At 35.4% G+C, this 16,461-nt stretch overlaps 1 protein-coding gene across 1 annotated transcript in view; it reads left to right on the forward strand.

The window, feature by feature from the left end:
* Positions 1-16,461, forward strand: part of LOC134697827 (protein phosphatase methylesterase 1-like) — a 31,183-nt gene continuing 14,722 nt past the window's right edge. Inside the window, exons 1-3 of the mRNA XM_063560113.1 lie at positions 1-65; positions 4,130-4,198; positions 6,234-6,319. Coding sequence (XP_063416183.1) covers positions 1-65; positions 4,130-4,198; positions 6,234-6,319 — 220 coding nt within the window. The remainder of the gene's footprint in view (positions 66-4,129; positions 4,199-6,233; positions 6,320-16,461) is intronic.

Genomic DNA, 16,461 nt, shown 5'->3' on the forward strand with positions numbered 1-16,461 from the left:
ATGTCCGTTACAGGAGACTCCGTTACAACAGACGATGGAGATCTTAGTTCTGAAACAATGTCTAGGTATGTAGTACTTTTCTTAGACTGATTGATTGGTGTTTAATTCCACTTTCAACTCTATTGTGATATTTCGTGGCAGTCAGTTTTTAGTGGAAGAAGAAGCAAGGATGCCACAGAAAACCACTGACATTTCTTAGTGGATTCATTTTGGTTTTTTTTACTTAACAGTACCAAGCTGTACTTATACACTGGAATTAATGTAACTGTTGATTTGATTTGTTTTGTTTTCATGTCACATTTTGTAAATTAGCACTAACTCAGTGAGAGAGTAACCTCATAAAACAGCAAAACAAAAACAAATAAACTAGGAGGCCAATACACAGTTTTCACCAAAAGATGAGTGCATATGTCAAACAGATTTAACTGAATGGTATTTTAGACAAGTTGAAAATAAAATTGAAAATTAACTTCATAGATCATTCACATAAATACGCAGGAAAATGGTACTGGTATCTTTTTTGTTTCTTAACTTAATCTTTTGAACACCTACTAGAATAATTGTTTTGCGATACCGAATGGTTTGTTTTTTAATGAATCAAATATAAGATGATGGACTTACCATGATATTTTAATTTGATGTTTTTTTGTTTTCAGTGATGTAGCAATATAGTGAAGGCTTTATAAGATCCACCACCTATTATACTGGTAGGACACAGGTTTGTACATTGATATCATATTTGTTTAAATATCTATCCTGTCACAAAACTTGTTATTGAATTTATCTATTAATTGAAACTTTATCACAGTCTTAGCCATATAGTGCTAATTTGCATTTTCTTTTTTGTTTTTTTATTGATCATAATCAATAAAAGGGTTTTCTACTGATGCATGCATATTGACTTCACCATTGCTAGATTTTTATGGAGGGGATATCTATTTCATTTTCGAAACTTACAAGTCCTAAACCACTTATTTTATCTCTGTATAACTTTCTCAAAACTTTAGGTTGCATTTCTGTAAATATTGACAATGCAATTTCCCATAGGAACTCCTTTTATTGGCTAAAACTGTACCACTTTTACTATGAAGTTTTGAATTATCCTAGAATTGAAAGTTCATTTGCACAACAATTTTTTTCAAAGGTAAAAATATAGGGCTGTGTAGCATATTTTCAACGTTTATATGCCCTGAACTTCTCAGAGTTTAAACTTACATTAATTTTCTTAACTACCCCTACCTGGAATGAAAGGTTACCACAGATTTCAATGTAAACAATATGCACATGTTTATTTACAGGTAACATTCCCAAGTTCTGTCTCTGCAATATGGAACACAGAGAGCATAACTGGGAACCAGTATGTAAACAAAATGAATTTTCTATGAATATTCAATTTCTCCCCAAAAGAGGCGGGTTTTCAGAAACAGCTATATTTGCAAAGTGCAACCTTTAGCAGTTTTCTTCAGAAGATATAGTCACATGGTAGTACACATTTATATCCCCTCTCATCCTTGGCATCTTTTCAGAATTTGATGTAATTTTCTCTGTATCTTTAACAATGTATTTAAGCTATTGTGCAGTGAAGGACACAACCAGTTGCCTGGTCGCCAAATGCGACTAAAACCTTGATTGGGCGATTAGAAACTGTAAAAAGATAGATAGTTACTGACCCAAAAATAAATCATTTGGGGAGTGCATTATTATCCTCAAAATCGTAATTACTCCTATAAATAACACACCCAAACTTCGGAAAAATCATTTTCGGAAATCCTCTGGTCACATCAACGTACAAGTTGAGGAGGTGTTTAATAATTGGAAGGATATACATATAGAAGAAGAATAAGTGTAATAGAATATTAACATGGCGGATGACAAACACGGCGTGCATGATAATGCTTGTTAAGTGGGTCAAATAAGGCTTTTCTGGCAATGGTGGTCGCTAAACAAATTGTGTTTAATAAAAGACAACGACAGTCATTGACATTAAAATCTCGGCTGACCCACTAAACCAAACAAGGACAAGGAAATTATGAAAAGAACTCCAAACACGGATACAACTGAGAAGCTGTCAAAATATTTTTCATACGAACCCCCAAGGACAGAAATAAGTGATAAGAAAATATAACGTTTATAAAATGTCTTTTGATTTTGTTTTGCACTGATATTTTGTACTGAAATACAAACTTTTGAAATGACTGACCGGAAAGAATATCGCAGAAATTCCCAGTACTAATTTTAATAGATCAATTTGCAGAAAACTGTTTAATTTTAAACGAAACAACAAAATCTTCAGCGATCGGCACGACATTGTAATGAAACTTCACTTCTCGCTATTCTCATGAAATGAGAGGTCACTTTTCCCTCTTCAAAACCCTATATTGATCTATATTAGTCACTGGACAGTGACAATGAAGACTGGGAATGTGTTTTTAAGCGTTATATGTGGGCAAGGTTTGATTGAAGAATTAAGAACATCAATTTGTATTGTTTTTGTTTTTTTTGTTATGGCTCAACACAGAAAAAAATTTGAGTAAAATAATTGGGCTACCAATTGGCATTTTGGGCCTGTGAAGTAATTTTTTTACTGGCCCAAAAATTTTTGTCGGCTGGTTGTGTACCTATAATTTAGTTTTTTATCTCAATTTTTGTACTCCCTGCTTTCTTCAGTGGCTGGTATATATAGTGAAAAGGGAGTCTTTCTGTTTCATTTGTTGATTGTTTTGTCCTGCTATTACTGTAAATTCTAAAATTATTGCAATGTTTTTATTATTGTGAAACATGTGAAAGGGTTAACAACACAGTAATTTAAACTTGCGTTTTGACTTTTTCTATATGAATTAAAGTAAAGAAGATTTTTCTCAATACTGCAAAAATTAATATCTCATTTTAGTCTTAAATGACAAAATCGCAATGATAAATGCATTCAATAATTTCTGAATTTACAGTAAATCTTTATGAAAATGAATTTTGGGATTTCTATTTGTAAATCATGAATATTTGGTTGTAGATACTTTTGCATATTTTTGAATTCATATGAAGAAACAATCTGAGCTCAATAACCAAAACATATTCAAGGGGGCTCGAAGGTATAAATCTTTTTTTTTTCTAGTATAGGATTTTGCTCTTTTTTTTCTATAAAGGAACTTTATAATAAACTTAATAGAAAATGAAATAAATAAAATGGTGTCACCGTTCATTTAAGCTAACAATTTGCCCTCGAAAGAAGCATGCATTTTTGTAAATGTCTGTTTTTCTGTTGAACTAATAGATAAAATAGAGATAATATAGAAATCAAATAAGAACTAAATTACAGAGGTATGTAGTACTTTTCCTAGACTGACTGATTGATTGGTGTTTAATGCCACTTTCAGCAATATTGTGATATTGTGTTGCAGTCTGCTTATATTGACAGAAGAAGCAAGGATGCCGTAGAAAACCACTGACATTTCTTAGTGGATTCAATTTGGGTTTTCACATAACAGTAACACGCTGTACTTATACACTGGAATCACTTCTGTTGATTTGAGTTGTTTCGTTTTTTATGTCACATTTTGTAAATCAGCATCTCCTAGAAAACATCCTGACAGAAATTAACCAAATTTGCACAGATTTTTTTACAGTTCATAAAAATTTGTTACCTCATTATGGTGATAACTGTCATGTCATTTACTGTGAGGCAAATATTTATTTTCAAGTCTTTAGTAAAACCCTGGGTTGGGGGTTGAGCTCAAAACCACTTTAGGTCAGTTCAGTACCATTAGATCACTGAGGTGAAGTCACTATGACAGTGAGAGAGTAACTTTATAAAAACAACAAAACCGAAAACAAATGAATTAAGAGGCCAATAAACAGTATTCAACAAAAGATGAGTGCATATGTCAAATTTTGAATAATGGTATTCTAGACAAGTTGAAAATAAACTTCAGGGATCTTAATCAGCATTGTTAACATTAATTTGCACAAAAATGGTATTGTTATCACATTTGTTTCTGATTTTAATCCTTTGATCACTGAGACACTTAATAGAATAAAAGTTTTTTTTATACCTACTGGTATGTTTTTTAAAATAGAAAAAAAGGATTATGAGTTTTCAATTTCATTTTTGATTTGATGCTTATTTTGTTTTCAGTGATGTTGGCAATATAGTGAAGGCTTTATATGGAGAAGATCCACCACCTATTATACTGGTAGGACACAGGTTTGTACATAGATATCCTAATTTTTAAATATCAATGCTGTCACAACTCCTGTTATTTAATTTATTAATTTATTGAAACTTTATCACAGTCTTAGCCATATAATGCTATTTTGCATTTTCTTTTTGTTTTTGTTTATTGATCATAATCTACTTTAGGGTTATCTACTTATGCATGCATATGAACTTCACCACTGCTTGATTTTATAGGAGGGGATATATATTTCATATTTGAAACTTCTCCTAAAACCCTTATCACAACGCTGTTAAACTTTCTCAAAACCTTTGCAGTTTCCTTCAGAAATTATAGGCACATGGCAGTACACATTTATATCCCTTCTCATTCTTGTCATCTTTTCAGAATTTTTATGTAATTTCTCTGTATCTTTTACCACGAATTAAAGCCATTGTATACCTATAATTTATTTTTTTATTTAATTTTTTGTACTCCCTGCTTTTTTCAGTGGCTTTTATATAGTGAAAGGGTGTCTTACTGTTTCATTTGTTGATTGTTTTGTCCTATTACTGTAAATTTAGAAATTATTGAGAGGTTTTTATTTTTGTGAAAAATGTGACAGGGTTAACATCACAGCAATTTAAACTTGCGTTTTGACTTTTTATATATGAATTAAAGAAGATTTTTTCTCAATATCCCAAAAATTAAAATCGCTTCATAACATAAATTGACAAAATTACAATGATAAATTAAAAAATCACAATGATAAATTAAATGCATGCAATAATTTACAGTAATTCTTTTTGAGAATGAATTTTAGGAATTCTATTTGTAAATCATGGATCTTGTAAGTAGTGGAATCACTTTTTATCAGCTACGCTCACAGTATAACAGAATAGGAGTTTTTTTCTCATGAATAATTGCTTGTAGATGCTTTTGAATATTTTTGAATTCATAGAATTGTAGAAACAATCTGAACTCAATAACCAAAACATATTCAAGGGGGCTCCTGGGTATAAATCTTTTTTTTCTAATATAGGATTTCGCTCTATTTTTCTATAAATGAACTTTATAATATACTTAATAGAAAAATTAAATAAAAAAATGAGGTCACCATTCATTTAAGCTCACAATCTGCCTTTCAAAGAAGCATGCATTTTTCTTATGTTTTTTTCTTCTGTTGAACTAATAGGAAAAATAGAGGTAATATTGAAATAAAAAAAGAACTAAATTAGGCCATAGTTATTATATTTTTAGTTTTACGAAATTTTTTGACAAAACCAATGGGTAGGAGGACGAAAAAAAAAAAAAAAAAAAAACTGCTGCTGCTGATTTTTTTTTAATACCAACCGTCAATATCAGAATATTTTTTTTTATTTCACCAGGAGATTTTCTACTAGTGTAACAACTTTTTTCTTTTTCTTGACAAGGTTTGAATTGAAAATCAATGTGCAACAACTTACTAAATCATCAAGAGCATAAATTTAGATTCTTTTATCCAGTTATGAACTAAAATTTATTTTTTTTGCATGAAAAACACTGGGTCGGAGGAGAAAAAAAAATAAAAATCAACATTTTAAATTTTTTTTTTTCCCTATTTGCAAAAATTAGGGTACGAGGGTTCGTAAAACTAAAAATAAAAAAACTACGGCCTTACAGAAATCACATAAATTTTACAATTATTTAGTTTATTTACAGCTCATTTGAAAACAATAATAAAATAATAAAGGTCACCAATGAATTAAAAAAGATATTTCAATTTTTAATGCAAAAAAATGGTATTTTTGCACCAAAGGGAGATAATTTGGAGCTTTTTCAATGATAGAAACATTTTATAAGTCATTTTGGGCCAAACCGAATCGATTCAATTTTTTGGGGTTGATTTTTGTACCATGTCATGAAGAAATAAATTAAATTTGTTATGAAAAAAACAAATGTTAAATTTTCACTGAAGTTTATGTAGAAAAAAGTATCTAAGAAACAACTATTAAGCTATTCAAAATGAAAATCATTATCAAAATATGCAGTAACTTTATTTGATATAGTGAAAAGATCTTGACAGTTTTAACTATCTTTTGACAGTATGGGAGGTTCTATAGCAGTTAACACAGCCTTCAGACACCTGATTCCGTCTTTAATTGGTCTGATTGTCATTGATGTTGTTGAAGGTAAGAAGTGTGGGAGGTTATATAGCAGTAAACACAGCCTTCAGACACCTGATTCCATCCTTAATTGGTCTGATTGTCATTGATGTTGTTGAAGGTAAGAAGTATGGGAGGTTATATAGCAGTAAACACAGCCTTCAGACACCTGATTCCATCCTTAATTGGTCTGATTGTCATTGATGTTGTTGAAAGTAAGAAGTATGGGAGGTTATATAACAGTAAACACAGCCTTCAGACATCTGATTCCATCCTTAATTGGTCTGATTGTCATTGATGTTGTTGAAGGTAAGAAGTATGGGAGGTTCTATAGCAGTAGACACAGCCTTCAGACACCTGATTCCGTCTTTAATTGGTCTGATTGTCATTGATGTTGTTGAAGGTAAGAAGTATGGGAGGTTATATAGCAGTAAACACAGCCTTCAGACACCTGATTCCATCCTTAATTGGTCTGATTGTCATTGATGTTGTTGAAGGTAAGAAGTATGGGAGGTTATATAACAGTAAACACAGCCTTCAGACATCTGATTCCATCCTTAATTGGTCTGATTGTCATTGATGTTGTTGAAGGTAAGAAGTATGGGAGGTTCTATAGCAGTAGACACAGCCTTCAGACACCTGATTCCATCTTTAATTGGTCTGATTGTCATTGATGTTGTTGAAGGTAAGAAGTATGGGAGGTTCTATAGCAGTAAACACAACCTTCAGACACCTGATTCCATCCTTAATTGGTCTGATTGTCATTGATGTTGTTGAGGGTAAGAAGTATGGGAGGTTCTATAGCAGTAAACACAGCCTTCAGACACCTGATTTCATCCTTAATTGGTCTAATTGTCATTGATGTTGTTGAAGGTAAGAAGTATGGTAGGTTCTATAGCAGTAAACACAGCCTTCAGACACCTGATGCCATCCTTAATTGGTCTGATTGTCATTGATGTTGTTGAGGGTAAGAAGTATGGGATGTTCTATAGCAGTAAACACAGCCTTCAGACACCTGATTTCTTCATCCTTAATTGGTCTGATTGTCATTGATGTTGTTGAAGGTAAGAAGTATTGGAGGTTCTATAGCAGTAAACACAGCCTTCAGACATCTGATCCCATCCTTAATTGGTCTGATTGTGATTGATGTTGAAGGTAAGAAGTATGGGAGGTTCTATAGCAGTAAACACAGCCTTCAGACACCTGATTCCATCCTTAATTGGTCTGATTGTCATTGATGTTGTTGAAGGTAAGAAGTCTAAGAGGTTCTATAGCAGTTAACACAGCCTTCAGACACCTGATTCCATCCTTAATTGGTCTGATTGTCATTGATGTTGTTGAAGGTAAGAAGTAGGGGAGGTTCTATAGCAGAAAACACAGCCTTCAGACACCCGATTCCATCCTTAATTGGTCTGATTGTCATTGATGTTGTTGAAGGTAAGAAGTATGGGAGGTTCTATAGCAGTAAACACAGCCTTCAGACATCTGATCCCATCCTTAATTGGTCTGATTGTGATTGATGTTGAAGGTAAGAAGTATGGGAGGTTATATAGCAGTAAACACAGCCTTCAGACACCTGATTCCATCCTTAATTGGTCTGATTGTCATTGATGTTGTTGAAGGTAAGAAGTATGGGAGGTTATTTAACAGTAAACACAGCCTTCAGACATCTGATTCCATCCTTAATTGGTCTGATTGTCATTGATGTTGTTGAAGGTAAGAAGTATGGGAGGTTCTATAGCAGTAGACACAGCCTTAAGACACCTGATTCCATCTTTAATTGGTCTGATTGTCATTGATGTTGTTGAAGGTAAGAAGTATGGGAGGTTCTATAGCAGTAAACACAACCTTCAGACACCTGATTCCATCCTTAATTGGTCTGATTGTCATTGATGTTGTTGAGGGTAAGAAGTATGGGAGGTTCTATAGCAGTAAACACAGCCTTCAGACACCTGATTTCATCCTTAATTGGTCTAATTGTCATTGATGTTGTTGAAGGTAAGAAGTATGGTAGGTTCTATAGCAGTAAACACAGCCTTCAGACACCTGATGCCATCCTTAATTGGTCTGATTGTCATTGATGTTGTTGAGGGTAAGAAGTATGGGAGGTTCTATAGCAGTAAACACAGCCTTCAGACACCTGATTTCTTCATCCTTAATTGGTCTGATTGTCATTGATGTTGTTGAAGGTAAGAAGTATGGGAGGTTATATAGCAGTAAATACAGCCTTCAGACACCTGATTCCATCCCTAATTGGTCTGATTGTCATTGATGTTGTTGAAGGTAAGAAGTATGGGAGGTTCTATAGCAGTAAACACAGCCTTCAGACATCTGATCCCATCCTTTATTGGTCTGATTGTGATTGATGTTGAAGGTAAGAAGTATGGGAGGTTCTATAGCAGTAAACACAGCCTTCAGACACCTGATTCCATTCTTAATTGGTCTGATTGTCATTGATGTTGTTGAAGGTAAGAAGTCTAAGAGGTTCTATAGCAGTTAACACAGCCTTCAGACACCTGATTCCATCCTTAATTGGTCTGATGACATTGATGTTGTTGAAGGTAAGAAGTAGGGGAGGTTCTATAGCAGTAAACACAGCCTTCAGACACCCGATTCCATCCTTAATTGGTCTGATTGTCATTGATGTTGTTGAAGGTAAGAAGTATGGGAGGTTCTATAGCAGTAAACACAGCCTTCAGACATCTGATCCCATCCTTAATTGGTCTGATTGTGATTGATGTTGAAGGTAAGAAGTATGGGAGATTCTATAGCAGTAAACACAGCCTTCAGACACCTGATTCCATCCTTAATTGGTCTGATTGTCATTGATGTTGTTGAAGTAAGAGGTATTGGAGGTTCTATAGCAGTAAACACAGCCTTCAGACACACGATTCCATCCTTAATTGGTCTGATTGTAATTGATGTTGAAGGTAAGAAGTATGGGAGGTTCTATAGCAGTAAACACAGCCTTCAGACACCTGATTCCATCCTTAATTGGTCTAATTGTCATTGATGTTGTTGAAGGTAAGAAGTATGGGAGGTTCTATAGCAGTAAACACAGCCTTCAGACATCTGATCCCATCCTTAATTGGTCTGATTGTGATTGATGTTGAAGGTAAGAAGTATGGGAGGTTCTATAGCAGTAAACACAGCCTTCAGACACCTGATTCCATCCTTAATTGGTCTGATTGTCATTGATGTTGTTGAAGGTAAGAAGTATGGGAGGTTCTATAGCAGTAAACACAGCCTTCAGACACCTGATTCCATCCTTAATTGGACTGATTGTCATTGATGTTGTTGAAGGTAAGAAGTAGGGGAGGTTCTATAGCAGTAAACACAGCCTTTAATCACCTGATGCCATCCTTAATTGGTCTGATTGTCATTGATGTTGTTGAAGTAAGAAGTATTGGAGGTTCTATAGCAGTAAACACAGCCTTCAGACACACGATTCCATCCTTAATTGGTCTGATTGTAATTGATGTTGAAGGTAAGAAGTATGGGAGGTTCTATAGCAGTAAACACAGCCTTCAGACACCTGATTCCATACTTAATTGGTCTAATTGTCATTGATGTTGTTGAAGGTAAGAAGTATGGGAGGTTCTATAGCAGTAAACACAGCCTTCAGACATCTGATCCCATCCTTAATTGGTCTGATTGTGATTGATGTTGAAGGTAAGAAGTATGGGAGGTTATATAGCAGTAAACACAGCCTTCAGACACCTGATTCCATCCTTAATTGGTCTGATTGTCATTGATGTTGTTGAAGGTAAGAAGTATGGGAGGTTATATAACAGTAAACACAGCCTTCAGACATCTGATTCCATCCTTAATTGGTCTGATTGTCATTGATGTTGTTGAAGGTAAGAAGTATGGGAGGTTCTATAGCAGTAGACACAGCCTTCAGACACCTGATTCCATCTTTAATTGGTCTGATTGTCATTGATGTTGTTGAAGGTAAGAAGTATGGGAGGTTCTATAGCAGTAAACACAACCTTCAGACACCTGATTCCATCCTTAATTGGTCTGATTGTCATTGATGTTGTTGAGGGTAAGAAGTATGGGAGGTTCTATAGCAGTAAACACAGCCTTCAGACACCTGATTTCATCCTTAATTGATCTAATTGTCATTGATGTTGTTGAAGGTAAGAAGTATGGTAGGTTCTATAGCAGTAAACACAGCCTTCAGACACCTGATGCCATCCTTAATTGGTCTGATTGTCATTGATGTTGTTGAGGGTAAGAAGTATGGGATGTTCTATAGCAGTAAACACAGCCTTCAGACACCTGATTTCTTCATCCTTAATTGGTCTGATTGTCATTGATGTTGTTGAAGGTAAGAAGTATGGGAGGTTCTATAGCAGTAAACAGAGCCTTCAGACACCTGATTCCATCCCTAATTGGTCTGATTGTCATTGATGTTGTTGAAGGTAAGAAGTATGGGAGGTTCTATAGCAGTAAACACAGCCTTCAGACATCTGATCCCATCCTTTATTGGTCTGATTGTGATTGATGTTGAAGGTAAGAAGTATGGGAGGTTCTATAGCAGTAAACACAGCCTTCAGACACCTGATTCCATCCTTAATTGGTCTGATTGTCATTGATGTTGTTGAAGGTAAGAAGTAGGGGAGGTTCTATAGTCGTTAACACAGCCTTCAGACACCTGATTCCATCCTTAATTGGTCTGATTGTCATTGATGTTGTTGAAGGTAAGAAGTATTGGAGGTTCTATAGCAGTAAACACAGCCTTCAGACACCTGATTCCATCCTTAATTGGTCTGATTGTCATTGATGTTGTTGAGGGTAAGAAGTATGGGATGTTCTATAGCAGTAAACACAGCCTTCAGACACCTGATTTCTTCATCCTTAATTGGTCTGATTGTCATTGATGTTGTTGAAGGTAAGAAGTATTGGAGGTTCTATAGCAGTAAACACAGCCTTCAGACATCTGATCCCATCCTTAATTGGTCTGATTGTGATTGATGTTGAAGGTAAGAAGTATGGGAGGTTCTATAGCAGTAAACACAGCCTTCAGACACCTGATTCCATCCTTATTTGGTCTGATTGTCATTGATGTTGTTGAAGGTAAGAAGTCTAAGAGGTTCTATAGCAGTTAACACAGCCTTCAGACACCTGATTCCATCCTTAATTGGTCTGATTGTCATTGATGTTGTTGAAGGTAAGAAGTAGGGGAGGTTCTATAGCAGTAAACACAGCCTTCAGACACCCGATTCCATCCTTAATTGGTCTGATTGTCATTGATGTTGTTGAAGGTAAGAAGTATGGAAGGTTCTATAGCAGTAAACACAGCCTTCAGACATCTGATCCCATCCTTAATTGGTCTGATTGTGATTGATGTTGAAGGTAAGAAGTATGGGAGGTTCTATAGCAGTAAACACAGCTTTAAGACACCTGATTCCATCCTTAATTGGTCTGATTGTCATTGATGTTGTTGAAGTAAGAAGTATTGGAGGTTCTATAGCAGTAAACACAGCCTTCAGACACACGATTCCATCCTTAATTGGTCTGATTGTAATTGATGTTGAAGGTAAGAAGTATGGGAGGTTCTATAGCAGTAAACACAGCCTTCAGACACCTGATTCCATCCTTAATTGGTCTAATTGTCATTGATGTTGTTGAAGGTAAGAAGTATGGGAGGTTCTATAGCAGTAAACACAGCCTTCAGACATCTGATCCCATCCTTAATTGGTCTTATTGTGATTGATGTTGAAGGTAAGAAGTATGGGAGGTTATATAGCAGTAAACACAGCCTTCAGACACCTGATTCCATCCTTAATTGGTCTGATTGTCATTGATGTTGTTGAAGGTAATAAGTATGGGAGGTTATTTAACAGTAAACACAGCCTTCAGACATCTGATTCCATCCTTAATTGGTCTGATTGTCATTGATGTTGTTGAAGGTAAGAAGTATGGGAGGTTCTATAGCAGTAGACACAGCCTTCAGACACCTGATTCCATCTTTAATTGGTCTGATTGTCATTGATGTTGTTGAAGGTAAGAAGTATGGGAGGTTCTATAGCAGTAAACACAACCTTCAGACACCTGATTCCATCCTTAATTGGTCTGATTGTCATTGATGTTGTTGAGGGTAAGAAGTATGGGAGGTTCTATAGCAGTAAACACAGCCTTCAGACACCTGATTTCATCCTTAATTGGTCTAATTGTCATTGATGTTGTTGAAGGTAAGAAGTATGGTAGGTTCTATAGCAGTAAACACAGCCTTCAGACACCTGATTCCATCCTTAATTGGTCTGATTGTCATTGATGTTGTTGAGGGTAAGAAGTATGGGATGTTCTATAGCAGTAAACACAGCCTTCAGACACCTGATTTCTTCATCCTTAATTGGTCTGATTGTCATTGATGTTGTTGAAGGTAAGAAGTATGGGAGGTTATATAGCAGTAAACACAGCCTTCAGACACCTGATTCCATCCCTAATTGGTCTGATTGTCATTGATGTTGTTGAAGGTAAGAAGTATGGGAGGTTCTATAGCAGTAAACACAGCCTTCAGACATCTGATCTCATCCTTTATTGGTCTGATTGTGATTGATGTTGAAGGTAAGAAGTATGGGAGGTTCTATAGCAGTAAACACAGCCTTCAGACACCTGATTCCATCCTTAATTGGTCTGATTGTCATTGATGTTGTTGAAGGTAAGAAGTCTAAGAGGTTCTATAGCTGTAAACACAGCCTTCAGACACCTGATTCCATCCTTAATTGGTCTGATGACATTGATGTTGTTGAAGGTAAGAAGTAGGGGAGGTTCTATAGCAGTAAACACAGCCTTCAGACACCCGATTCCATCCTTAATTGGTCTGATTGTCATTGATGTTGTTGAAGGTAAGAAGTATGGGAGGTTCTATAGCAGTAAACACAGCCTTCAGACATCTGATCCCATCCTTAATTGGTCTGATTGTGATTGATGTTGAAGGTAAGAAGTATGGGAGGTTCTATAGCAGTAAACACAGCCTTCAGACACCTGATTCCATCCTTAATTGGTCTGATTGTCATTGATGTTGTTGAAGTAAGAAGTATTGGAGGTTCTATAGCAGTAAACACAGCCTTCAGACACACGATTCCATCCTTAATTGGTCTGATTGTAATTGATGTTGAAGGTAAGAAGTATGGGAGGTTCTATAGCAGTAAACACAGCCTTCAGACACCTGATTCCATCCTTAATTGGTCTAATTGTCATTGATGTTGTTGAAGGTAAGAAGTCTAAGAGGTTCTATAGCAGTTAACACAGCCTTCAGACACCTGATTCCATCCTTAATTGGTCTGATTGTCATTGATGTTGTTGAAGGTAAGAAGTAGGGGAGGTTCTATAGCAGTAAACACAGCCTTCAGACACCCGATTCCATCCTTAATTGGTCTGATTGTCATTGATGTTGTTGAAGGTAAGAAGTATGGGAGGTTCTATAGCAGTAAACACAGCCTTCAGACATCTGATCCCATCCTTAATTGGTCTGATTGTGATTGATGTTGAAGGTAAGAAGTATGGGAGGTTCTATAGCTGTAAACACAGCCTTCAGACACCTGATTCCATCCTTAATTGGTCTGATTGTCATTGATGTTGTTGAAGTAAGAAGTATTGGAGGTTCTATAGCAGTAAACACAGCCTTCAGACACACGATTCCATCCTTAATTGGTCTGATTGTAATTGATGTTGAAGGTAAGACGTATGGGAGGTTCTATAGCAGTAAACACAGCCTTCAGACACCTGATTCCATCCTTAATTGGTCTAATTGTCATTGATGTTGTTGAAGGTAAGAAGTATGGGAGGTTCTATAGCAGTACACACAGCCTTCAGACATCTGATCCCATCCTTAATTGGTCTGATTGTGATTGATGTTGAAGGTAAGAAGTATGGGAGGTTCTATAGCAGTAAACACAGCCTTCAGACACCTGATTCCATCCTTAATTGGTCTGATTGTCATTGATGTTGTTGAAGGTAAGAAGTATGGGAGGTTCTATAGCAGTAAACACAGCCTTCAGACACCTGATTCCATCCTTAATTGGACTGATTGTCATTGATGTTGTTGAAGGTAAGAAGTAGGGGAGGTTCTATAGCAGTAAACACAGCCTTTAATCACCTGATGCCATCCTTAATTGGTCTGATTGTCATTGATGTTGTTTAAGTAAGAAGTATTGGAGGTTCTATAGCAGTAAACACAGCCTTCAGACACACGATTCCATCCTTAATTGGTCTGATTGTAATTGATGTTGAAGGTAAGAAGTATGGGAGGTTCTATAGCAGTAAACACAGCCTTCAGACACCTGATTCCATCCTTAATTGGTCTAATTGTCATTGATGTTGTTGAAGGTAAGAAGTCTAAGAGGTTCTATAGCAGTTAACACAGCCTTCAGACACCTGATTCCATCCTTAATTGGTCTGATTGTCATTGATGTTGTTGAAGGTAAGAAGTAGGGGAGGTTCTATAGCAGTAAACACAGCCTTCAGACACCCGATTCCATCCTTAATTGGTCTGATTGTCATTGATGTTGTTGAAGGTAAGAAGTATGGAAGGTTCTATAGCAGTAAACACAGCCTTCAGACACACGATTCCATCCTTAATTGGTCTGATTGTAATTGATATTGAAGGTAAGAAGTATGGGAGGTTCTATAGCAGTAAACACAGCCTTCAGACACCTGATTCCATCCTTAATTGGTCTAATTGTCATTGATGTTGTTGAAGGTAAGAAGTATGGGAGGTTCTATAGCAGTAAACACAGCCTTCAGACATCTGATCCCATCCTTAATTGGTCTGATTGTGATTGATGTTGAAGGTAAGAAGTATGGGAGGTTATATAGCAGTAAACACAGCCTTTAGACACCTGATGCCATCCTTAATTGGTCCGATTGTAATTGATGTTGTTGAAGGTAAGAAGTATTGGAGGTTCTATAGCAGTAAACACAGCCTTCATACATCTGATTCCATCCTTAATTGGTCTGATTGTAATTGATGTTGTTGAAGGTAAGAAGTGTGGGAGGTTCTATAGCAGTTTATAACATAGCCTTCAGACACCTGATTCCATCTTTAATTGGTCTGATTGTCATTGATGTTGTTGAAGGTAAAAAGACGTCTACCATAGAAGTATAAGCATAATTAATTACTGTGGATTCCATGTCATTCTTTGGATACAATTTTGGGTGATTTCGTAGTACAGGTGAACCATGAAATTAAATGTTCAAGGAATGACAAATTTTCTATAGGCTTGTATCCAGACTTCTGCAAAACAAAGAAATTAAATATCCATGAATATGTAAGGTTTCCTTAATCCACAAAAATTGATACCCACTAAAAAAAAATGAACCCACTGTATAAATCGGGTAATAGGTCTTGTTTACAGTTCAAAGCTCCTGATACAAAATGGTGAAACTGGTGACGAATATGAAATTGAGAATGAAAATTGGGAATGTATCAAAGAACAACTAACCGACCATAGAAAAAACAACAGCAGAAGGTCACCAACAGGTCTTCAATGTAACGAGAAATTCCCGCACCCGGAGGCGTCCTTCAGCTGGCCTGGTTCACTATTGACACTAAGTAATCTAATTTTGCTAATATTGATAGTACACAAATGTAATAACAATATGTTGGTCTGAATATTTTTATTTCCTACTATCTAGCTACATAGGTAAACAAATAAGACAATCTGCAAACAATTTTCAAAAGAAAAATAGCATTGTTAACCATGTTAACCTTAAATTTCAACAAATACTTTACTAAAAATTCTCTTTTTTACTTTGTATATATATTTTTACATTTATTGGGTAATAACAATGTGTGTTTCTATATTTATATAATAAACTTATATAAAAAGCATGCATGAAGTATTTAACAAAATATTTACATATAATAAGCTATTATAACCTCTATTGTAGTTCCTTTGCCTTATAACCTCAACTTTGATCTTATTAAAATTTTGCATTCATGAGATGACAACATGATAGCATAAAGTATCTATAACGGTTAGCTTGATACAAATATTAAAATTTTTCATTGATAAAAAGTGAAATCACAAAAATACTAAACTTAGAAGAAAATCAATTCGGAAAGTCCATAATCACATGGCAAAATCAAATAACAAAACACATTAAAAACGAATGGACAAGAACTGTCATATTCCTGACTTGGTACAGCATTTGAA

This window comes from Mytilus trossulus, chromosome 14 (genome assembly GCF_036588685.1).
Source record: "Mytilus trossulus isolate FHL-02 chromosome 14, PNRI_Mtr1.1.1.hap1, whole genome shotgun sequence".
NCBI classification, from domain to species: Eukaryota; Metazoa; Mollusca; class Bivalvia; order Mytilida; family Mytilidae; genus Mytilus; species Mytilus trossulus.